This window comes from Ursus americanus, chromosome 14 (genome assembly GCF_024610735.1).
Source record: "Ursus americanus isolate L20-20 chromosome 14, mUrsAme1.1.p, whole genome shotgun sequence".
In the NCBI taxonomy this organism is placed as follows: domain Eukaryota; kingdom Metazoa; phylum Chordata; class Mammalia; order Carnivora; family Ursidae; genus Ursus; species Ursus americanus.
Genome location: NC_142140.1, coordinates 39,303,879 through 39,326,404, shown reverse-complemented (window position 1 = coordinate 39,326,404; position 22,526 = coordinate 39,303,879). Strand labels below are relative to the sequence as shown.

Here is a 22,526-nt window from a genome sequence, read left to right as displayed (position 1 = left end):
TTCATTTTATCCTGCAAGGGCCGTGCACTCTTCCATCACGTAGATGGACGGCAGTGCCCACTGCTGGGTCACTGAGGCACCTACTCATTTTTCACTATCACAAATAGGTGAATCTTTGGGCATAAAGCTTTTTCCCAGTGTCAAGTACTTCCCTTAGGCCAGCTTCCCAGAGGTGGGGCTATGGGAGTCAAGAACATGAAGACCAGGGGTGCCTGGCCCGTCAGTCGGTGGAGCACGCAACTCCTGATCTCGGGGCCATGAGTGCGGGCCCCACGCTGGGTGCAGATATTACCTACAACTAAGGTCTTGAAAACAAATGAAGAAGAATATGAAGATAAAGACAGAGAGAGAGTGAGTGGCGAAGGAGCAGCAGCAGTTTGGACCAAGCCTGAAGCCTTGACAGCAGAGGACTGAGATGCCGTGTGAAGTGCTTGGGACAGGGCCCGGCAAGCGGGGAGCGGCCGGGGAGACTGGCCGGGGGCATTTCAACACGTCAGAGGCGGCGGATGCCAGTACTTACAGTGGCCAACCCCCATGGCTCCGTAATGATTAGACACGGCAATGAGGTCATACACGTAAGGCCTGGCCGACAGGTCACACACAAACTCGGACATGTTCAGAGCTCTGGGCACAAAACACAAAAATGGCCTTTAATACATTAAACTCAGAGCAAGAAGCTGGGGTAACCCAGCAAACCCCTTTTATGCACAAGGCTGGAACACGGGAGCACTCGAACACGAACTGCAGCAGGAATGAATGAAGAGGCCGCGGCGGCAGGGGCACAGGGGGCTCGTGCGGACCACCGGACGCCCAGGTCACTACAGCCCCACACCCAGCGGCGGGGAAGGGCTCTGGGCACAGATAAGAGGGCCGCAGCATCCATGCAGAAACGGCCGTCAGGGTCAACATTACGGTCAGTGCCGTAAACATTTCAGCTTAATACCAAACAGGTCCCAGAAAACGTTTTCTCCCAACATTTTATTTTGAAAATTTCAAACATACAGAAAAGTTAAACACATTTTACTCTGTCCGTGTCTCTACCTCCACACCCACCCCCCAGGAAGCACTTCACAATCTGCACTTTGTGGACGAACTCTTATGTGGTTGACTTACTTTCCTGAGCCCGTCCCTCTACATCCTGGGACCCTGGGCCACGAGTAGACAGCCAGTCCCACTCTCTGCCCCAGGGACTGGATAGGTGGCTCTGGAACCCCGCTACAGCCCCCCATTTTCCAGTTCTCCTCAGCAGACTACGCTCCGGCTGCTTTCTGGCCAGTTAAGGAGAAGCAGCATGGTGTGCGTGCTGTCGGCTGGGCCCAGGCCCCCTGGACCAACGACGGCCAGGAGGCCATTCAGTTACGGGGCAGCAGGGGTCAGCATCACCCTGAGCCTGGGAAGCACTTCTGCTGGAGAATCTTCTCTCCAAAGGTAGGAGGAGGGGGAGGGGGGGTGAGCCGAAGTCCAGCTGCCTGGGGCCCAGCAACACACATCCTAATGCAGAGAAGTCTTTGGGGACAAACTCTCAGCCAATCAGTGCCCAGGTCTCCTGCCTACTTTTGAATTTTCCTAAGGACACTGCAGCTCAGGGACCCACCTGACTGGGAATTCCACAACTGTGTCGAGCTTATCCCTCCAGTATCTATTGTAGGAGAAACGTTTGAGGTGAACCACCAGGATCTTCGGCAAGGACCAGAGGTCAAACTTCTTAGTGGCCTGCTGATGCTTCTTACAGTTAGGACAGTACCTGCAGAGAAAAGAGAAACCTCCACTTAGCGGGGAGGCGGGGAGCCAGGGCCCCCAGGCACCCAACACCGAGGCACAGCCACAGTCCCACAACATCCTTTCCTGCGCTCAGCATGACAGTTTGGGGAGGGGGGGCTGTCTCTAAGCCACCTTCTGAAACGGGGGGATGGCTTTCTTTGTCTGGAAAACAATTTGCACGGAAAGACTGTGATATAGGATCAGTCATGTAAAGAAGTGACAAGAAGTGACCCCCCCCCCCCAAAAGCGTTTTTGTGCACACAGATAGCCCCAGCAGATCTCAGTCCGGGGTGTACGGGTGCCCCTGCCCAGACCGGGGAGCTGCCTACCAGGGGTCATGCTCCCCAAGGGTCTCCATGGTGGTGAAGAGCTCGATGCAGTCCCTCAGGGCCACGGCCGTCTTCTTCTTCTTCTGAGGCTGCAACATGCTCACGTGCTTCTCGTAGGCCTGTGGGAACAGAGCGCTGACTTCTGGGGGGAGGTAAGTTCTTACCAGGCGAAGCCAACACCTCACAAACTCCCATGCCCAGAAGAGAATGTACTTTCTGGAGCCTCTGAACATAGAATGCAAAATCTTTAAGTGCTTTCCATTCTCAGTCTGACACAGAATGTGTTCAACTGCTGGGGAACTGGTGAGAGTGACCCAAATACACAGTGGAGCAGAGCCCAGCATCCCCCCCGACCAGGAACCCCGAGTCGCCCACCTCAGACTCCTGCTCATCATAATAAAGGCTCCGGGTCTCACTGTCCCAATCGATGGCCAGTGTGGATCGAGCTGTGGAGGAGGACCAAAGTGTCACTTGGTACTAACAGCCAGCAACAGGAGAGGCTCTTCAGGCGATGGAGTGAGAAGAACACACCTTGGCTGCACCATCAACTCCTGCTCCCCCATCACCAGCCGCAGCAAGAGCAATGCTCTGCCCCGAGCCAGCCAACTCGGAACCCCTGGACCCCCAAATCCTTTGGCAAAGATTTCCTCAACGCTACAGTAAGTTCCAGAGGCGCTAACTATATAGGATAGAGCAGAGGTCAAGATGAAGTAACAGCGACCAGATTTAACCCTCCCACCTTAACTCATGAGAAAACCTGATGAAATAACGAAACCGTGGTTTTGAGATGATGGGTACTAGGCAGAGGAAGAGTGAGATCCCGGAGAGAAGGCAAACAAACAAGGTGAGGCCTACCCCGGCCCAGCTTCCTGCCCGCAGGCACTTTCCAGGCCGCAGCATGCGAGAGAAGGGGAAGGAGATGGGGAGGCGGAGGTGGGGAGCCAAAGACTGGACTTCGAGGAAGTGGCTAGAATTTGCAAGGCACTGACAAGAGGAGGCGGCTGCACAGAGAAGAGGGAGCTACAGAGACAGGGAGAGAGACCCGAAAACGCCTCAATAAAGCTGGTATGAACACATTTTAAAAGAGATCTAACAAAAAAGAAAGGGAGTGAAAGAAGGCTCATCTCTTTTCCAGTGAAGGAGACAGAGACGTGCTTCTGGGCAGGGGTCTTCCCCATTCTCTTGTGCTCTCCACACGCGTCCTGCGTGGGGGCCCTTCCGTGGGCTCGGCAGCCCCCGTTACAGGCTCCAGCTAACAAACAGCGCTCGAAACCCATGACCGTCGTCTAGATGGGTCACGTGTCACAAGTGGTCGTATGGAACAAAAGAAATAGGCACGTAGTCTCGTAAGGGAGAGGAGTCCAGGGAAATGCTGCCACGCAGGAGGCATGAGAAACGTTATCACCCCAGAGCAGAGGCCCCAAGGGCGGTGGTGGCGGAGAGAGGACCAGAGAGACAAGCCTGACAAGACGGCTGGCGCAGGGGCTCAGGTCTCGGAAACAGTCTTTAGGGAGCTTTAAGCCAAGGCCCACACAAGTGTCTGTTCGTGGAGCTACAGGGAGATGGTGAGAGCCCAGTGCAGTGGGTGCTGGTTGCAAACAGGATTTTCAGACACAGTCTAGCGCCCCCACCCCGCCAGCCCAGTTTGAAAGGTCAAAGAAAGTGCTTACAGTTGAGTTTAAGTAGTTTTCCATCGGTTGCAAGGGAATTTATGTCAGCTGTTCCATAGGAGTTCACAAGGCTGAAGGTAAAAAGCCTTTTCGGGCAGGGCTGGCCTTTGACCTTCTTTTGGGTGGTCTCACCGTGGTCACCACCCACCTCGTCCTCCCCACTGCCTTCTGTTTCTGAAAGCTGCTCTCTGCCTTCTTCCTGATGCTCCATTTCTTCTTCGTCTTCTCCTGGCATACAAACAAAAACCAGGGTATATCATCTGCCACCACTTCAATGTTAAAAATTTTACTTCAGGACGCCTGGGTGTCTCCAGTCGGTTAAGCGTCTGCCTTCGGCTCGGGTCATGATCCCAGGGTCCTGGGATCGAGTCCCGCATTGGACTCCTTGCTCGGGGGGAGCCTGCTTCTCCCTCTGCCTCTGCCTGCCGCTCCCTCTGCTTGTGCTCTCTCTCTCTCTGACAAATAAATAAAATCTTTAAAAAAAAAATGTTACTTCATACCTGACTCTGGTGCTTCCTCCCACATTTTGTCCTGTGTATGTGAAACTCCCTCCAGCCCTTTACAAGGCACCTGAATTCACTCTCACCATGAGCCGGTGAGACACACGGAGGGGCCCTGCTAACGCGTGATGAGGAAGCGCAGGCCCAGCGCAGCTCACAGAGGCCCCTGAAGGCATGAGGTGAGTCAGCAGGCCCACCCGTCCTAATGTGGGTGCCTCCACACTTGGTACCTTACTGGGCTTCACCCCCAGCCTCTGACTTTTTCAACTTCGTCATTTGACAATCAGAGAGAAAAGGACCAAATGGTTAAGAAACACAATTTACAAGTCAATTTAAAAAATATCACTATGATTACAAATACTAAGCAAAAGCCTTCAGTTCCTCTACAAGAAACATGCTGACTGTTCTTCAACAAGCAGTCGGTGAATGTCTCTCAGGTACAGGCTCTGGGCTGGGTCCCAGGGACACAGCAGACACGGTCCTCCCTATCTTTTTTTTTTTTTTTTTGTCTTATTCATTTGAGGTTGCTGAGTTTCAAGAATTTTTTTTTAAGTTTATTTATTTATTTAGTAATGTCTACCCCCAACATGGGGCCTGAACTCACAACCCCGAGATCAAGAGTCGCATGCTCTTCCAACTGAGCCAGCCAGGCGCCCCTCAAGAGTTTTAATAGGCATTCTAGAGACATACACTGAGGAGTAAATTTCCCAGGTATTTCCAGAGAACTGGTATATGTGGCGGCAGTAAAATGATCCATAAACACAGTCATCGCACTTCTTGTTGTTGGGAAACAGGGAAGGTCAGGGTATTGGGTAAGTAATTTCAACAAAAATGGGACAACTCCAAAAGGTAATGTAAAAGTAAGAAGAAAAGAAAACATTTAAAATATGAGGTTTATATACTTGGGAAATAGCAGCAGACATGGAAACTGAGGAAAAGAGGATGTTCTAATGTAAGAATCCTCTTTTTCAAAGACAGCCTGCTTTGGGCGTGTTCATAAGGGACGACAAGTCAGGCCCAGGACAATGCAGCAGTTTCCTCTCAGGCCACAGGAACAACACAGCCACGGATGAGGGTGTGACACGGACCCCCATCGGCACCATTCCCAAACAGCCAGCTGGCCTACGACAGCAAGGCTGCCCCTCACAGACGTTCCTTTTCCTGAAACAGCTGCACTGCCCTTTTACCCCCAGGTGAGCCTACCCCGCTCCCAGACCGGCAAGTGAAACCCTGCCCTACCTGCTACCCCTGAGAGGGACACAGCCAAAGCTCCTTCAGCCCCACTCAGCGAACAAACAGAGCCCAGGAACTACAAAAACTGTGTTTCCTGGCTGTGCCACTGGCTGCCAGCTACTTGGACAATCTCAGGAAGCTTCTGCTAAGGCAGGAGTGGATGTCACAGGAACCCTGTGACAGCTACCCAAGATCACTGAGAGAATGAGCAGGAGACAGCCACCACAGGCCTGACAAGCAGCCATGGCAGTGAAGACGTTAGAAGTACTTCAACATGAAACGGAGTTCAAAGTCTGTGCACCAAGACTCCGTTAAAGGACTCAAAAGAAGGCAGTTAATTCTTCCCAAACAGGAGACTGACAACTGGAATGTCTAAAAAGTGAGGCTAATTATAATAGCAGCAAATACTTACCTGGTGGGATTATTAATTGAGCACCCATTTCGTGCCAAGTACTTGAACCCACGTTATCTCATTAAACTGTAACCTCAACTCTGGGAAGCGGATGTTCTCATCCCATCCTGCAGGTGGCTGCATCAAGGTTCAGAGGAATAAGGTGACTTGTTGAAGTCCACCCCACACTTTAAGCTAGGAATCACAGTGCTTTAACCGCCAGAGCGCCGAGAACCGGCGGGTCGCCCGGGTCTGCTCGGAGACCGCCATGGCTACTGTGCCATCTCTGCATGTGGGACCTGCGCACAAAACCCCCTCCTCTTCATCCCTAGTGGGAGGACCTGATATTCTGGGCAAGAATAACATTAGACCTATACTAAATACTCAACCTAAATTACTCATGACTTGCAATATCCCGCAAGGACGGAGCCTCGTAGGCATTATTTCTAATGTCAACTCTCGCTTTCCCAGACCGTGCGCGTCTCAGAGAAATTTGAGCATTTGGATTTGCAGCTGAAAATTTATGGCACTAACTTGCAGGACATTTGTGGTTTTACAGTGATAAACCCACTAAGCCACCTAGGCCCCAGAAAGAAGGGTGACAACCATAATGCAGGTCCAACACAAGTCCCCAGTCAGGGATGAGCTTGTGAGCATTTGACCACGGGAGGATGGCGAGGGCTCTGGGTTTCCTGCAACCAGCCTAGCCTACCGCTTTGCACAGTGTGGCTCTCTTCGCTCCCACAGTGAGAGCCTTCTAGAGTCAGCGATCACCTGTAGCTTCCTGGGTAGAACAAAAGAAACACTCAAGAGAAACTGTCTCTGCCGTCTGACTGGCTGGCCAGGACTCCTGTCCTTCCCGGAGGCGGTACCGCACCAGAGTGACGGGTAAGGGCTAACACGCTAGCTCTGCAGGCAGAAGCCCGGTCATGGAGGCGTCAGGGCTGGCTAAGCTCCTACTCTGCAATCCCAACGGACCAGAATCGACTCTTGACTTTGCCTCGTGACCCGGGCAAGTCGCTCAGTCCTGTCAAGCTAACTCTACCTGAGGTGAAAGCCAGTCTACATGTCTAAGAAGATTCCACGAGGCTCCAAAGTTGGACAGCAGGCGCCGGCAGCGTGGAGCGGCGCAACGGGGCTCCCAGGTCTGCTCTCCAGCCAGAGCTCCCACCCGGCCTCAGAGCCTCCCTCTCCTGTGTGTACCTTTGGAAGAAGAGGGAGGCCAAGAGGGATTTGGTCAGTCACAGCCCCACAACGTGGCGAGCGCTCACCTTCATAGTTGCCCCTGGAGCCGTTGCAGGCCCCCGGCTCCGAGGACGAGCTGCCAGACTCCTCGGGCAAAGGCTGTTTTATATAGCGGCTGGGAAAAAAAGAAGGAAAAGGAATTCCTGGTTAGCCGCAACACTTACCTGTTTTTCTCCACTACTCAGCTAGATGCGGTTCACAACTGACATACAGCTACTCACAAAGCAATTCAGGGAAATCAAAGGGCTACAAAATCACATGATGGCTCAGTACTTTAAGAAATTGAGAGGAACCCAAAAGATACGATGTTTAAGTACCAAGTCACTGAAGACTCTAAGTCTGCTGTGAATGCCTGTTTCAAGTCTTCTATGAATGTCACGTGGCACCATCATTAAAAGAAGTATTTCTCAGTTAACATTAATCACCAGCTTCAAAATGATAGTGGAGTACTTCGGAAACTGTGTTCAAACACAAACTGACATCAAAGCACTAAGAGGGCCTAAAACCAGTGACTGACAAGTGTGACAGACACGACTCCAGGGACCACAGAGGAAGCTAAGGTGCCAGTGTCATGGCACTTAAGCCAGATGCCCCATCCCTACAGCACCTGACCTGGCCCTCCTGGGGACCAGCCCAACTGCATTTTCATAGGACTGAGCACCCAGGACCAATACGGGCACTCTTGGGCGGGGGGGGGGGGGGGGGCAGGTACTACTGTGACTGGGCCCATTGAGATTTTAGATAACAGGCAAAACGCGTTCCTGCCACCAACCTGATACGTTCACAAACAGCCTGGTACAAAGACTCGAGGGTCAGCTTGTGCTTGGCAACAGAAACCAGCAGCGGCTGCCCGTATAGCACAGCCCCGGAGGAAGTGCTCGACGGCCTGGACTTCCTCTCCCTGAAGTAGACTGGAAGCGTGACACACTCAGAGCCATCAGCGGAGGTGCCGCAGACCTCGTACCTGTGTCAATTACACAAGAGGGCACTTTCAGCAGCGGGTCACTACGAGCAGCAGAGATCTGAGCTGCAGCTACATGGTGGCCAGGACTGTGGTTGCTGGGACAAACCATACCTCAGCATAAAAGGTGGATAAACCATTTCCAAGATGATTCTAGAAGCTGGGTCAGCAATCCCAAGGGTCACTGTCAGCAAAACGTGAACCGACACAACCCGGGACTTGGGGTTAACGTGATTCTTTCCGCCAACCATGGCCTCAACTCTGTGGTCCTTCAAATGGAATTCAACACAGATGACAGCCATCATCCGGACCATCATTGCAGACACAGAGGCACGGGGGCGGGGGGGGGGGGGCCTGGCCACCAAGTTCATCTTTTGTAACCAAGGAGCTCAACTTTTAAAAAGGTATTCCTACGTGCCCTGACCTTTAATAAAACCAAATATCATACCAGAATGTACACCTAGAATATTAGACAAAGATTCTTTATTTCAAATGAGGAAGCAAATTTATAAAACTAACTGCCATCTTCGTTCAAAAACAATGAAATTAAAGAATATTTTTAAAAAATTATAGATAACCAAAGAAAATGCTAAATACAAATCAACGATTTTGAAAAATGTGTCTTACTTAGTGAATACATGGGATTGAGGAGATTTATAGATGTTTTATCCTGGAACAGATGTTACCAAAATTGCTGGCAACCGACTGTAGTCTTTCCCTCTTCCTATAGGGGGAGACACAAACTTACTGATTCAATTTTTGAGAACTATGAACACACACACACACACACACACCACACACACCCCTCCCCAGATGCCTGGCAAACGATCCTAAAGGAAGTATGTGCAGGAGGAATTCTAAGAAAAACTCAACAAAAATGTCCAAGATGTACTCTAGGTAAAGGCCCTATGGTCCAGCATTAGGGTCAAGAACCAGGTCTTGGAGTGAGGCTGGCCCAAATTCCAGGTCTGTTGCTGTCACTCTCTGGTAACAGGGCCAAGTGCTCCCCTCTGACACTGCTTACTCAGTGAACAATGGGGTCACCCACCTTAGAGGGCAGCTGTGAGAATTCAGTAACTCAGCAGCACAGTGCTCCACATGCTCAAAGACTATCAGCGGTACTAGTGTGTTTTCATGACAATTACCAGTTCATCTTTAAAACAACTTGCTTCCTTATGGCTGGCACTCAGGCCTCCACAAATTCACTGGTAGTAGTTTGCCAAGCTCCCCACACGGCAATGCCCCAGCTCGTCTAAGCTCCAGTGTATGCAAGCATTAGTTTCCAGAATTGAGGGGAGACACTGTCCAGGGCTTGGGGTCGGAAATGGTCTGCCTTAGCCCAATGCCCAGCATCAGTCCTGGTGCCCCCCGTTTGTAAAGTGAGCGAAGATGGCTGTGAGTGGGGAGGCAGCCTGTGCAAGTGTGAACAGAACCAGGATCTTGGATGTGCTCAAGAAGTACTCTTTCTAGAGTGATCTAGAAGTCACAGGCCCAAAAACTGAAAGAGAAGGAAATCCCTCCTTTGTGTACTGCATTCCTCAACCAAAATACAAACCCAAACAAATCCTAAAAACCTTTCTCAGCAGAGTCAAGTTTCCAGTGAGAAGGAATGAGGGAGAAAGAGCACGGGTGTGGTCTACATCTCAGCTTCCCCGAACAAGTGGCTGTCAGGGAGCACGGGCAGGCTCACATTCCACTCCACCCGACCTGGGAGAGGGTCACACACAAAGTTACAAGGCCTTGAAGTAAAGGGACCTGGGAGGGGCCCAGGGGGCCACTGGAGCTGGCAGTGTACTATCCCCACACAGATGAGAAAACTAAGTCTCAGAGCTTACAGAATGTTAGAACAGAAAAAGGCTGTTTCTATCAACCCTCCCTGTCACTCTTGAGACGGTACCTGCCCAAGGAGCCACTGCGTGTACCACATCCCTTCTCTCACCTTCCCGTAGCCCCTTGCACAGCTCTAACTCTTCTTGAGAAAGGCATTTCTGACAGCAAGTCCATCTGTAGAACCATTAAACAGACCTTCTTAAAAGGTAGTTAACTGTTGACAAAAGACTATGTCCGTGCTGAAGAGAATTATCTGGAATGTCTAGCTCTGAAGTGCCAGGCGGTGCTTAGCACTGGTGGCTGCCCACAGTGCTCTGAATACCCATCCCTTGCACCCAGGAGTCAGGGCAAATGCACCTGAGCGCTGACTACCAGATCTTCTGCTCTGGAGACGCCTACAAGGCAAAGCCTCTAGAATGTTTCCTTTCACACTGCAGCAGAAACCACTGAGTACTCACACAAAAATGTCATCCCGAGGCATGATGTGGTTTAAACCTTCATCCATTTGGAAAATTTTGTGGAACCGGTGATTATATACATCTGTGACCACCATCTAAGAATCAACAGTAACAGAAAGATTACAGGTTGGTTAAGAGCCTCTACATAACCCAGAAGCAAATGAAAACAATGTAGAGCCAAGTGTGGCCTCCAGAGAGACCGCCACGCCACCAGCCCCAGAGTTCAGGGGCCAGGGCCCAAGGCAGAACAGCATGACTGCCACCAGCAGAAAGCACGCTGGTAACATCTGTCCTAAGGTTTACAATGGGATCTGCCCTCAAGTGGCAGGAATGGTGGGGAGTGAGTGCTGAGCAGAGACTGGTAGTCACCCAGAAACCTCTGGGGTGTCCCCCGGGACCAAGAGTCTCGAAACCAGCCTCGGCACACAGCTGAACACACCAGACCTCAACAACACAACTGCCTACAACCAGCTGGGGTGCAACGGGAGTGGGGCTGAGCAAGGGCGCTGACGAGCGCTAGGACAAGGGGGGGAGGCTCGGAGCATGCAGGAGAATGGGGAAGGGATCTTTGCCTTCCCCATGCCACACAGGGCCAGCCTCTGCAGAAAACTCAGGAGGGCAGTTGCTTTTAAATAAAGATTTCTATCAAGAACATCATAATGTCACTCCAGACTTACAGGGTTTAGTGTAGGAAAGAAACAGCTTCTCAGACTACAGAGAAAGTCATGTGGGAAGGGACAGGAAAGCTGAGAGCAGAGCCCTACTCCTGGCCCTCTGACCACGGCTAATGCGCCATCAACGGAGGAAAGAGTGTTCCCCGTGGCCGAAGGAACAGTCCCAGCCGCGGTGTGCACAGTGAGCGAGGGCCAGGAGGTCAGGAGGTCTGAGGCATCCACATACAATCACATTTGTGCTGGCCAGTAAGAACCACCCCCTAAAAATGGCTACAAGTTTGAAAATACACTCCCAAGGACTATGAAGTGGCCCCAGTAGGCTGAGTGCCACTGACCACTCCGCCTTACGTTTTCCGCAGCAACGCCGGACAGCCTGGAAAGAGCCTCGCACAGGTCAGACACGGCCCCCATCAGCGGCACAACCACACGGTACTGCAAAAAGAAAGACGGGAGGGCTGACAAAGGTGCTCGGCAAAGGGTAGGAGACGAGCTGGGAGAAGCAGGCATCGCAGAGTGCAGAGATGACCTCCTAGGAACAGTGTCCATGAGGTCAGGGCCCAGAGGAGCAGACAGAAGAGCCAACGGCAAGCCCTCCGCCTCAGCACCCGCCTCTCTATTCGGGCAGCAGCGCAGGAGCCCGGCCACCCCTTCCCCTCCTAAATACTGCTTTGTCTTATTCTTCACTTTTGGCAGTCATTCACTACTTCCTTTAAGGAATGGCTGAAAATTCTACAGACTGCTAAGTCATGCATCTGTAAGAGGTGAAGAAACCGAAGCCAGAAGGCGAAGCAGTACCGTCATCCGGTGAGCCAGCAGCAGGGCGGGACCCTAAGCCCCGCGGGCCATGCCATCCATCTAGCCTTCTGTTCTAGCAGACTCTCTTGGCTGACTGACCAAGAAGGACCCTGCTGCTGCCTCCCAGCACTCAGATGCCAGGACCACGTAGCAGATCAGTCATGTTATCCTAGCTGAATGAATGGACCAGGGGGAAAAAAGTGACAGAGAAACCCAGAGGACCTTCACAGTCTTCCTTGAGTGATACGGGATTACACAAAGGCCTGGCGGAGGCCGAGGGCGCGCACTCAGGCAAGCGCCACAGGGATTCAGAGGCAGCTGGTAGAAGAAGCCGTGCTCAGGGTCCCACGGGGAGGGGTGCCGTGAGGGTGCAGATCCTCTTACCTGGGTAGGTCTGCAGCGAGGGTCAGCAGGAACCAGAAAGACCTCCATAACTCTATCTTTCTTCAGGGGCAGTGGGAGAGTTAGATAGCAAAATGGGTCAAAGGTCACAGAAACCTTTGCACATTCTGGGCAAACCAAAGTAGATTTGAAGAGGCCGTGGAACGTGTCCACAATCACAGAGTCATTCCTTAACCTGTGATTCTCCCAGGCTTCCTTTGCCACCACCTGGAAGGAAAGATAAACAAGACATTCTCAACACACCTGAGTTGTTTACCCCTTCATCCGGAACGATCTACAATAGAATGTGAGCTGCACTGCGAGGCAGTCTCTACAGCAAAGAACTTGGCCCAGGCCGGCCAGGGCTTGGACTGCTCTCAGTGTACCATACTCACAACCACACGCCAGCTCTATGCCCAATCCCACACTTAACGAAGTCTTCACATAGGATCATGGGGCATACAGGCGTCTGTGTGCCCTCTGATAGGAGACAGACAGCCCTGACAGCACTGTGGGCAAATGGACCTGAAGAGGGAAAAGACTGCCTCCTATAAGGTGTTCAATGATCCAAAGTCCCTTTAGTGAGGTTTTAATTTATACTGTCGTTCAGCTAACTCATAGTTTTTCCTTCAAGATATAAATACTACTTCCAAGTTTTCAAATGATTAAGCCCAACGTGATAGGGTAACTTAAATACCGAATTCTCTTTTCATACATCAGAAAATCGAGGCAAAAAATCAGTGCCCTAATAATGTTAAGAACAAACTATTTTAATAATCATATGTGTATTTCAACGAGGGCAGTAATAATCCCAAAGCCCATACTACAGGCACTTTAGTTTTCAGACTGCCCTTGTCTCTGGTTCAGCAATGGAATTATACTACACAAACTGGCACTAACTTAAAGAAGCCCAAGCAGGAGAATCAGGAGTAACTACAGTTTGCCTCTTTCTGACCTGGAATGCATTTCTCTACAAGAGCTCGTGTCCATGTCGTCAACAGCAAAGGGCAACCAGGGCCTTGGCACCAATACTCAAAGACTAAAAGAATGTCCCTGAAACTCTCGGTAGGAAGCAACTTCTATGAAAAATGCAGTATCATACCGCATCTGGCCGCCCATTGGCATCCTTCAGCTCCAGGTAGGGTTTCTTCTTGACTCGGTTCAGATCTTCATGCAATCCGTCTAGAAGAAAGGCTAACAGCTCCTGGGAGTCTTGTTGCTGGTAGCCAGAAAACTGAGGGGCGAAACGTCCCACTTGGGTCTACAACAAAAGCAATCACATCAGAAGGCATAAGATTTAAGGAACCACTGAAGTCAGATGGGAACTTGCCATCAAAAATAACTTTGCAGGGGTGCCTGGGTGGCTCGGTCGTTAAGCGCCTGCCTTCGGCTCAGGTCATGATCCCAGCGTTCTGGGATTGAGCCCCGCATCGGGCTCCCTGCTCAGCGGGAAGCCTGCTTCTCCCTCCCCCACTACCCCCGCTTGTGTTCCCTCTCTCGCTGCCTCTCTCTCTGTAAAATAAATAAATAAAATCTTAAAAAACAATAATAATAACTTTGCAGGGTCAGCTGGGATAGTATGGGAGAACACACACCATCTGGCCGAGTGACCCAATTAATTCGTCAAGAGCCTAAAGGAGGCCAGTAGTTCTCAACAGAGAGAGGGCTCAAATCAAAAGCCAGAACAATAGTAGACCTGGCACCGGGGCCACTACCCTAAAAGAAGAGTGAAGTGACGGGTGGCATCCTGAGTGGCCAACTCCTTGCAAGTACCAACACAGATCCCTCTCTTACTTCCTTCCTTGGTTCAGCATCTCCACGAGAACTTTACAAATGGAATCTGCATCAGCCAGAGGAATCCTCCCGTATCTAACAGTCCTCCTGCCCTTAAATAACGGTCTGCCTTGTACTGCTCTGCATCCACGATCCTCAAGAGCGTGACCCCCAACTAGCACCACCAGCATCACCCGGGAGCTTGTCAGGAATGCACATTCTTGGGCCCAACCCAGACCTACAGATTCAGAAACTCGGGGGTCCAGCAGTCCGTGTTTAACAAGCTCCTCCAGAGGTTCTGATGAATCCTAAAGTTGGGCAATCAATGCTCTCTACCTGTGATGTCCACTACCATAGCCACTGACCACATGTGACTATTTAAATTAAAATTAAATACAATAAAAAAATTCAGTTCCTTGTTCACACTAGTCACATTTCAAGTGGCTAGTGGCTGTCATACCAGAGAGCGCAGAGAGAGAAAATGTCCATCATCAAGGAAGCTCTGAACTACCCCTAACATCTCTAAATACGGCCTGCCAGTTGTTCACTTACATGAGTTTGAGCTTAATGTGCCATCACCTGATTCTAGTCTCCTTCTGACTTCAGGGTATGGGAGTAGTGATTTACATGTATTTCCCATGGATCAATGTGACCACAGGGGTAAAAAGAATTAGTTTTCAATTTCAAAAAAACATTTAAATTTTCTCACTGAGCCAAGGTGCTACGACCCCCCTCCCCTTTGAATAAAAAATAAGCCTATCTTTTTCTACCATGTGCTTCACGAAGGCTCCTTAAACTCCACTGGTACAGGCCAAATAGGGTCTCTCAGATTTCAAATATGAAGGCAAGGTACTTCCCCTCAACAGGAAAAAACACTTAAGGCAAAGGAAAGCCCAAGTTGCTCCAAGAGCCCACCACTCCAGTTCACCCAATCTTCCTAGCTGAGGGATCCAAGGGAGAACTGACTTTCACACCACATTCCAAAAATATCAACCCAATTCCTGACTTAGGGGGCCCACAGGAGGGCTAGGTTCCAGGTTCAGAGAACCTACGAATATCCTTCAGATAATACTAGAAATTAAACTGAATTGTTAGTCTGGCTTAGGATGTTTCCTACTTCAAATCTGGCACCACAGAATACAGCATTCTGAGCAACCAGCTTACAAAGACTTCTGCAGTATCCCCAGCCCAGAGGTGGGGACCGAGGTCACTTAGAGCAATTGTGTGCTGAATGACTGAACAACAGAAAAGGAGGATCTCATCGTGTGGGGCTTTTAATCTCAGACCCCATCTTAAACCCAGTGCAACAGCAATAACACTAAATCAACCTCCACAAAACGGAAAAAAGGACGTATATACAACAACCTACTTTGAACATGCGAGGTGCCACGTGAGAGTCCCTTCCAGACCACATCTGTTTAATGAGCTCTGCATAGGCTTCTGCAATTTCCCCTTTCATTCCCAGAGGGTTGTCTCTGTTGATTTCAGCCTCATATTCATCTTTGAGAAAGTAGTCGGTCAGTGGTGCGGTGTTGCTCAAGCACTGAAAGAGGACACAATCAGAGCTCACGCCCCTTCTGGCTAGCACACAGAGATAAAGATAAACCAAGTTATTAAGGGCCAGTGAGGGTCAACTGCCAACAAAACGAGGTTCTCAGCAATTTCTCTACAAGGCTCACAACTCTAAGGCACAGCCTCAGAAGCCCACGCTGGTGGCCTACCTGGCAGCTAACCTCCCAAGGACATGGTCTTGGGGCTCACACGGTCTCTGAAGTAACTACCTGAGGGCACAAGCTGCATGCCCCAAGTGAATGACAGAATACTTTTCTATTCAATGAAAGATGATAATTTTTAACATCATAACTTTAAGATGATAATTTTTTTTAACTGGAATTGATTAGGACATTCCACTGTCTCATGGAAAGACAAAATATAAATAAGCTAAAGACAAAATATCTTACTAGAACGGAAACATTATGGAGGAAAAGATCAGGATAACGAGATAGTGGAAAAAACAATGAATAACATCGATATATGTGTGTACATACTAATTTTAACTCTTCAAATTCAAGAATTGAATCTTATCAAGTGTTTTTTCTACATCTACTGAGATGGTCATATGGTTTTCTTCTTAATTCTGTGACTATGCTAAGTGACACACGTTAATTTTTCAGGTGTCAAACCAACCAAGTTCTCCTGGTACAAATCCTCCTTGTTCTTCACCTCCATCTAGATATCACTGAATTTGATTTGCTAAAATTTCATTTACATTACCTGCATCTACAGTAATGAGATATGACCATCTAAAATTTTGCTTTTTTAAAAATTCCTGTCGCAGGTACTGGCTGGCTCAGTCGGTGGAGCATGTGATTCTTGATCTCAGGGTTGTGAATTCAAGCTCCACACTATGTATAGAGATTACTTAAAAACGGAATTTTAGAGGGTGCCTGGGTGGCTCAGTTGGTTAAGTGACTGCCTTCAGCTCAGGTCATGATCTCGGGGTCCTGGGACTGAGTCCCACATCGGGCTCCCCCTGCTGTGCAGTGAGCCTACTTCTCCCTCTCCCTCTGCCTGCCACTCCCCCTGCTTGTGCCCTCTGTCAGATAAATAAATAAAATCTTAAAAACTGAATCAATGTATGAATGAATGAATGAATGAATGAATGAATGAATACATAAATAAGTAAAATTTGAGGGGGAAAAAAATTCCTTGTCAAATTTTGGTATCAGAGTATGCTGCCTTGTGAAATGATTTGGGGAACTGTTCCTCTTTTCCCATTTCCTGAAAGAGTTTGTATGATTGGTATCACTTCTTGCTTTAAATCTTTGAATATATTCACCCATAAAGCCATCCAGAATAAGAATTTTCTTTGTTGTAAAGCTTTTGATTACCGAGTCAATTTCTTTAACAAATACAGGACTATTCATATTTTCTATTTATTCCTGTGTCCGTTTGATAAATAATGCCTTTCAAAGCAACTTGTCCAAACTTGTCATCTAAATTGTCTTATTGGCATAAAGTTGTTCTACTATCTTCTAATCTTTTTAAAAATCTTTTAAATTTAATTTTATTTAAATTTTACTTAGTTAACACACAGTGCAATATTGGTTTAGTTTACTATAATCTTTCTAATGGCTACAGGGTCTGTAGTGACGTTTCTCTTTCACTCCTAGTTTTGGTCATTTATATTTTCTCTCTTTTCTTCTTCATCAGTTTCCCTGAGCATTTATGTCAATTTTATTGTTTTGTTTTTTTTTCAAAGAATCACATTTGGCTACAGTGTAAATCACCCCTGTCTTTCATTAATTTCTGTTCTTCTATTATTCCCCTTCCACTACGTTTGGGTTTTGTTTGTTCTTTCCCTAGCATTAAGAGACAGAAACTTAAATCATGGAATTAAACTTTTTTTTTTCCCCTGAGATTTACATGTAGCGCTACAGACCTCCTCGTTATCATTATCTTCATTTGATAGTTGAGGAAAATTGAGGATATGCAGAGTTGAGAAAACCTACCCATGAAAAGCCAAATCACAAGTTTCTTTTCTTTAGTCCTCTGTTCTTCCCATCTCACCACAGTGGGAAAAATAATGTCCAAATCCAAGAGTTACCTATTTTTTTACATGTCATATTTTCCTTTCTACTCCACGAACTTCAAAGTTAGACTGTAAGTCCTGTGAGTACAAGAACCATGTCTCATTTGCTCACCATTGAGTCTCTCTGTATATTAAAGAATTTGCCCTTGCCCAAAGAAAAAGTCTAGCTTTTGCCCTTGGCTTCTTTAATTAAAAATTAAAAAATTTTTAATCTTTATTTACTTATTTTTAAAGTAAGCTCTACACCCAACATGGGGCTTGAACTCACGACCCTGAGATCAAGAGTCACATGCTCTACCAACTGAGCCAGCCAAGCGTACCTTGCTCTTGGCTTCTGGAAGGTACTCTGTTGACCCCTGGAATGTTATCCCTGACAGGAATATCTTTGTTTGTCTGGAGGTCATCAGTCATACTGGAGAATCTAACACTGTGATCTGGGGTGGTGGCGGTCACACTTACACTGTCGTCTTAGGTGAGAGCTAGCCACTCCAGAAAGACCAACACTGTGACTTGGGGGAGCAGGGGGAAGCTTGGGTCACATCATACCAGTCTACCTCGAGACTGAATTTAACCACCTGGGTAATCAATCAATCAATCATGCCATGTAATAAACCACCAATAAACATTCTGGAAACCAAAGCTCGGGTGAGTTTACGTATTTGGCAATACCCCATGCCGACTGTTACACATGAACGTCAGGAAAATAATGCGTCCTGACTCCAAAGGGAGAGAACAACAGAAACTCTGCACGGGAACCCTCCTGGACTCTCCCTATTTGTTCCTTCCCTTGGCTAATTTTAACCTGTACCCTTTCCCTACAATAAACCACAACTGTGAGTATGTTAGTTTTAAGTGAGTCTATGAGTCCTTCTACCAAATTACTGAAAACTGAAGGCGGTCTTGGGGACTCCCAAACTTGCAGCTGGTGTCAGAAGTGAAAGTAGGAAAAAAAAAAAAAGGAAGAAGTGAAAGTAGTCTTGGGAACTCTGCACTCCTAACTCCAGCCCAAGTCCACCAAATTATGGTCACATAGTATGTCCCCAATAAATATTTGGTCAACAAACAAATGAGGTATCAAAGGTGGATTTTAGGATTTTGCACAATCAGGGGCATGAGATAAGACAGCTCTCATTGGTAAGAAGATGGTACCAGCTGCAGTGAGTTCTCATCCCAGCAGAAACCAACCAGGCAAGTACTCCAATATTTTCTGGAGAGATCATTCCTTAATGGCCAACAAAATTCAAAATATTTTTACTGTAAAACGAACCCCAGAACTGATTAAGAAGACATTTTAGGGGGTGCCTGGGTGGCACAGTGGTTAAGCGTCTGCCTTCGGCTCAGGGCGTGATCCCAGCGTTCTGGGATCGAGCCCCACATCAGGCTCCTCCGCTATGAGCCTGCTTCTTCCTCTCCCACTCCCCCTGCTTGTGTTCCCTCTCTCGCTGGCTGTCTCTCTCTCTGTCAAATAAATAAATAAAATCTTTAAATAAAAAAAAAAAAAGAAGACATTTTAGGACCATTAACAGTGATAAGCCCATTCTATACTAACCAGTAGGGAGTTGCCCTGACAGGGATCCCTGAAGTACTGACAAAGGGTAGGCAGGGACCCCTGGTAAAGGATTCCCCCTAACGCCTTTCCTAACCACGCCTCGGTCCTGTGAAGAAGCAGTGTTACTGAGATGACAGTTCTCCCCTCTACCTGCAAAGCGGAGTTCATGAAGCAGGTATTCCCCAGGTTTCCAAGTCCGCAGAGTCCAGGCTGTATGTGAGACGAGGGGGACTCCTGACAATTATACGAAGCAGAGAAGCCAGATCCACTGGAAAACACAACCCACATCAGCAATAAAAGCGGGTGCTATGCACATGCCCTCAGGATACCTTGTGGGGCTCCTCCAGGGCCTCTACAATTCTTATCTCGTAATAATTCCATGATACAAGTTCTTTCTACTCCCCTTGCCAGCCCTCCAGCCACTCCCTTCTCCCACCCCTGCCCCTGATTTGACATGACAGCAGGTATAAGCACATCCTTAAGGGGAGAAATGCTATCTGAGTTCTCTACTCTCAGGCTTTTGGCAAATGCTAACTGTGTATGCCTCTAGAAGGCTAACTGCCATGTGACTTCAGGAAAGAACATGTGGTTACCAAGATTAAGAGCTCACACCTGCCACCACTCACCAGGCCACACTCGGTCCTGACTGTGCCTGAGTATTCATGTACACTCTCTCGCCTCACCCTCCTCCGTTCAGTCTGTGCTACGTGGCAGGCACTCCTGAGGTGCTTGCACAAAGGATCACAGCCATCCGGAGGGAAAACAGGCAGGGCTCCCCCACAGCTGAGAACCATTCCCTCACAGCTATTACTGTGCTGATGTGGCCAGCCCATCCCTTCACACAAAAAGTGGCAACCCCCTAGTACCACCAGTGACTTAGGCTGTGGGCAAAACAGCAGCTCATATAAGGACAAGCAACGTAAGTGAGAAGTAGGAGGCATACCTTACGGTGAGTATGAAAGGGAGAGAGAAAACACATGCAGCACATTCCCACGGGGAACCCTGATCCCACTAGGCTTAGTGTGGCAGCAGAGGAGCTCTCCAGGCACAGGCTGGGAAAGGACTCAGGGGGAGGGAAGCAAAGTGAAAGGGCCTGCTCTTACCCTCTGCTGACACCGGAGCTGTGCATCCCAGAGGTGTTAGTGCTATCACCATTTGCAATGGGACAGGCAGACACTGAGGAATAGGGACTTGCTGATGATGTTGGAGAGGTAGGAAAATTTCTGCTAGGCGCAGTGCTTGATCTGGGAGAGAGGAAGCAGAGACAACGCTACTGACTTTTTGCAAAAAGCAAGCCCTACTGAATGCCTTAGATCTCTTTTCAAGAGATAAATGTTCTCGGGCGCCTGGGTAGCGCAGTCGTTAAAGCGTCTGCCTTCGGCTCAAGGCGTGGTCCCGACGTGCCGGGATCGAGTCCCACATCGGGCTCCTCCGCTATGAGCCTGCTTCTTCCTCTCCCACTCCCCCTGCTGTGTTCCCTCTCTCGCTGGCTGTCTCTCTGTCACATAAATAAATAAAATCTTTAAAAAAAAAAAAAAAAAGAGATAAATGTTCTCCATATTCAGTTATTTAAAATAAACTGCAAAAGGCCTACTGTCATACAACTTCAAGATATATTTTATTTAAGTGACTCAAGAAATTAATTGATCCTCCTGGTCTCATTAATCCACAAGGTCACCCACCCAATTCCTGAGTAGGATAAACCACAAAGTTAATCCTTAGGGCATCCTGATTCAATTTATAAATCATAAGCTTCCCTAATAAGAGTTACTAGTGAAAGACACAGAAAAATGGCAATAAAAGATGAATATCCCCAAAAATACCTGACCCGAAATGAACAGCTGGGAATAAGTACACTATAAGAAAAAAATGGTAATTTGGTTTCACTATGTTATTCAAGGAGAATTGCTTTTGCTTCCTCAAATTTATCCAATGTGAGTAACCTCTGTTTCAAACTCATGTTTCAATATTTTTCACAGAATCGTATTTTAGATTTACACCAACTCGCCAATTAATAAATGCAAGCGCTGTGCCAAATATTAAATTGGTATGAATTTTATCAATTTTCTACTAAAATCAATTTTCTACTAAAATCTACTAAAATTCTATCAAATTTCTACTACAATGTAGAAGAAAGTGAGTCGTTCTGCTTTGTTTCAAATGTGTACAAATGTGATTTTCCTTCTAGATTTGGGGTTATTTTTAGATTACAGAAAATGATTACAATACGCCCCAGCAGACAGCCCAACCTAATGGGATCTGATCTCAACCAGGGTTCCCTGCAAGAAAGTGAAACAAGGCAGCAGAAATAAGGAGTGACCCTGCACCCACACATGCAGTGGCCAGACATCAGGAAACTATCCAGGGGCCTCAGCGGGCATCAGGAACTGAGTTCCGCTCCACGTGCTGACGTCACAGTGAGAGAGAGGGAAAGAGGGCTCCCAGCCCCCCAACTTCTCATAGGGAAATGCACCTTTCTCAAATCCTGAAGAGCATTTGCTTCATAGAGCCTCATCCTCATGTTGCGAAGAGGTCCAAAGACCCAGATACCTCAATAAGTGAGACTTGGCAGAGCCAAGGGCACCGAGGGGGACTTTAGCACATATATGAAACCTGTCCAATGTGATAAAGGTATTCCCAGGGGCACCTGGGTGGCTCAGATGGTTGAGCCTCTGCCTTCGGCTCAGGTCATGATCCCGGGGTCCTGGGATCGAGTCCCGAATCAAGCTCCCTGCTCAGTGGGAGGTCTGCTTCTCCTGCCTTTCCCCTGGCTTGTGCTCGCTCTCGCTCACTCTCTCTCTCTCTCTCTCCCTCAAATAAATAAATAAATAAAATCTTTAATAAAAAAAAAAAAAAAAGGTATTCCCAGCTTCCTATGCAGGCAGAAAAGTCGCTACCCAAGGCTGGTCTGATATAACATACCATTCTCAGGTCTGTTGACAGGTACTATAAGATAGTGAAATTTGAATTCTGACATGCAGAACCTCAAGGCATGTAATCTAAAAACTCCCCTTTTTTACTAACTTCACTAGTAACTTATTCCATTTCTTTGAACTCAAAAGGGCAAAAATCCATAGAAGCTATGCATAACCAAGATCTGTCAATTTCTTAAACAGACATTTCTGGCTGAAATGAAAGAAAACGAAGAAAAATTTTATTTGACATTTGTTTAAAATGTTCTAGAAAATAATGCCAGTAGTTTTCAGAGTAAATTCAGTGTAAAAGAAACCCAATGATGAGAACATAAGGACTTCTTTTTATATGCTTGAAAATTTACTTAAGACAAACTTTTCGAGGTGCCTGGGTGGCTCAGTTGTTAAGTATCTGCCTTCGGCTCAGGTCATGACCCCGGGGGGAGCGGGAAGCCTGCTTCTCCCTCTCCCT

The 22,526-nt window shown here is 48.1% G+C and overlaps 1 protein-coding gene across 2 annotated transcripts in view; it reads right to left on the bottom strand.

Moving 5' to 3' along the window:
- Positions 1-22,526, bottom strand: part of USP4 (ubiquitin specific peptidase 4) — a 49,315-nt gene that overhangs the window by 2,459 nt on the left and 24,330 nt on the right. The window contains exons 7-20 of one of the 2 annotated variants that reach the window (XM_045778393.2): positions 20,246-20,386; positions 19,293-19,410; positions 15,371-15,544; positions 13,331-13,489; positions 12,232-12,456; positions 11,401-11,484; positions 10,379-10,473; positions 7,902-8,093; positions 7,156-7,244; positions 3,761-3,988; positions 2,466-2,536; positions 2,091-2,209; positions 1,595-1,744; positions 521-624 (exon numbers count right to left, since the gene is read on the bottom strand). In XM_045778393.2, coding sequence (XP_045634349.1) covers positions 521-624; positions 1,595-1,744; positions 2,091-2,209; positions 2,466-2,536; positions 3,761-3,988; positions 7,156-7,244; positions 7,902-8,093; positions 10,379-10,473; positions 11,401-11,484; positions 12,232-12,456; positions 13,331-13,489; positions 15,371-15,544; positions 19,293-19,410; positions 20,246-20,386 — 1,949 coding nt within the window. The remainder of the gene's footprint in view (positions 1-520; positions 625-1,594; positions 1,745-2,090; positions 2,210-2,465; positions 2,537-3,760; positions 3,989-7,155; positions 7,245-7,901; positions 8,094-10,378; positions 10,474-11,400; positions 11,485-12,231; positions 12,457-13,330; positions 13,490-15,370; positions 15,545-19,292; positions 19,411-20,245; positions 20,387-22,526) is intronic. The other variant, XM_045778394.2, reaches the window with a different exon arrangement.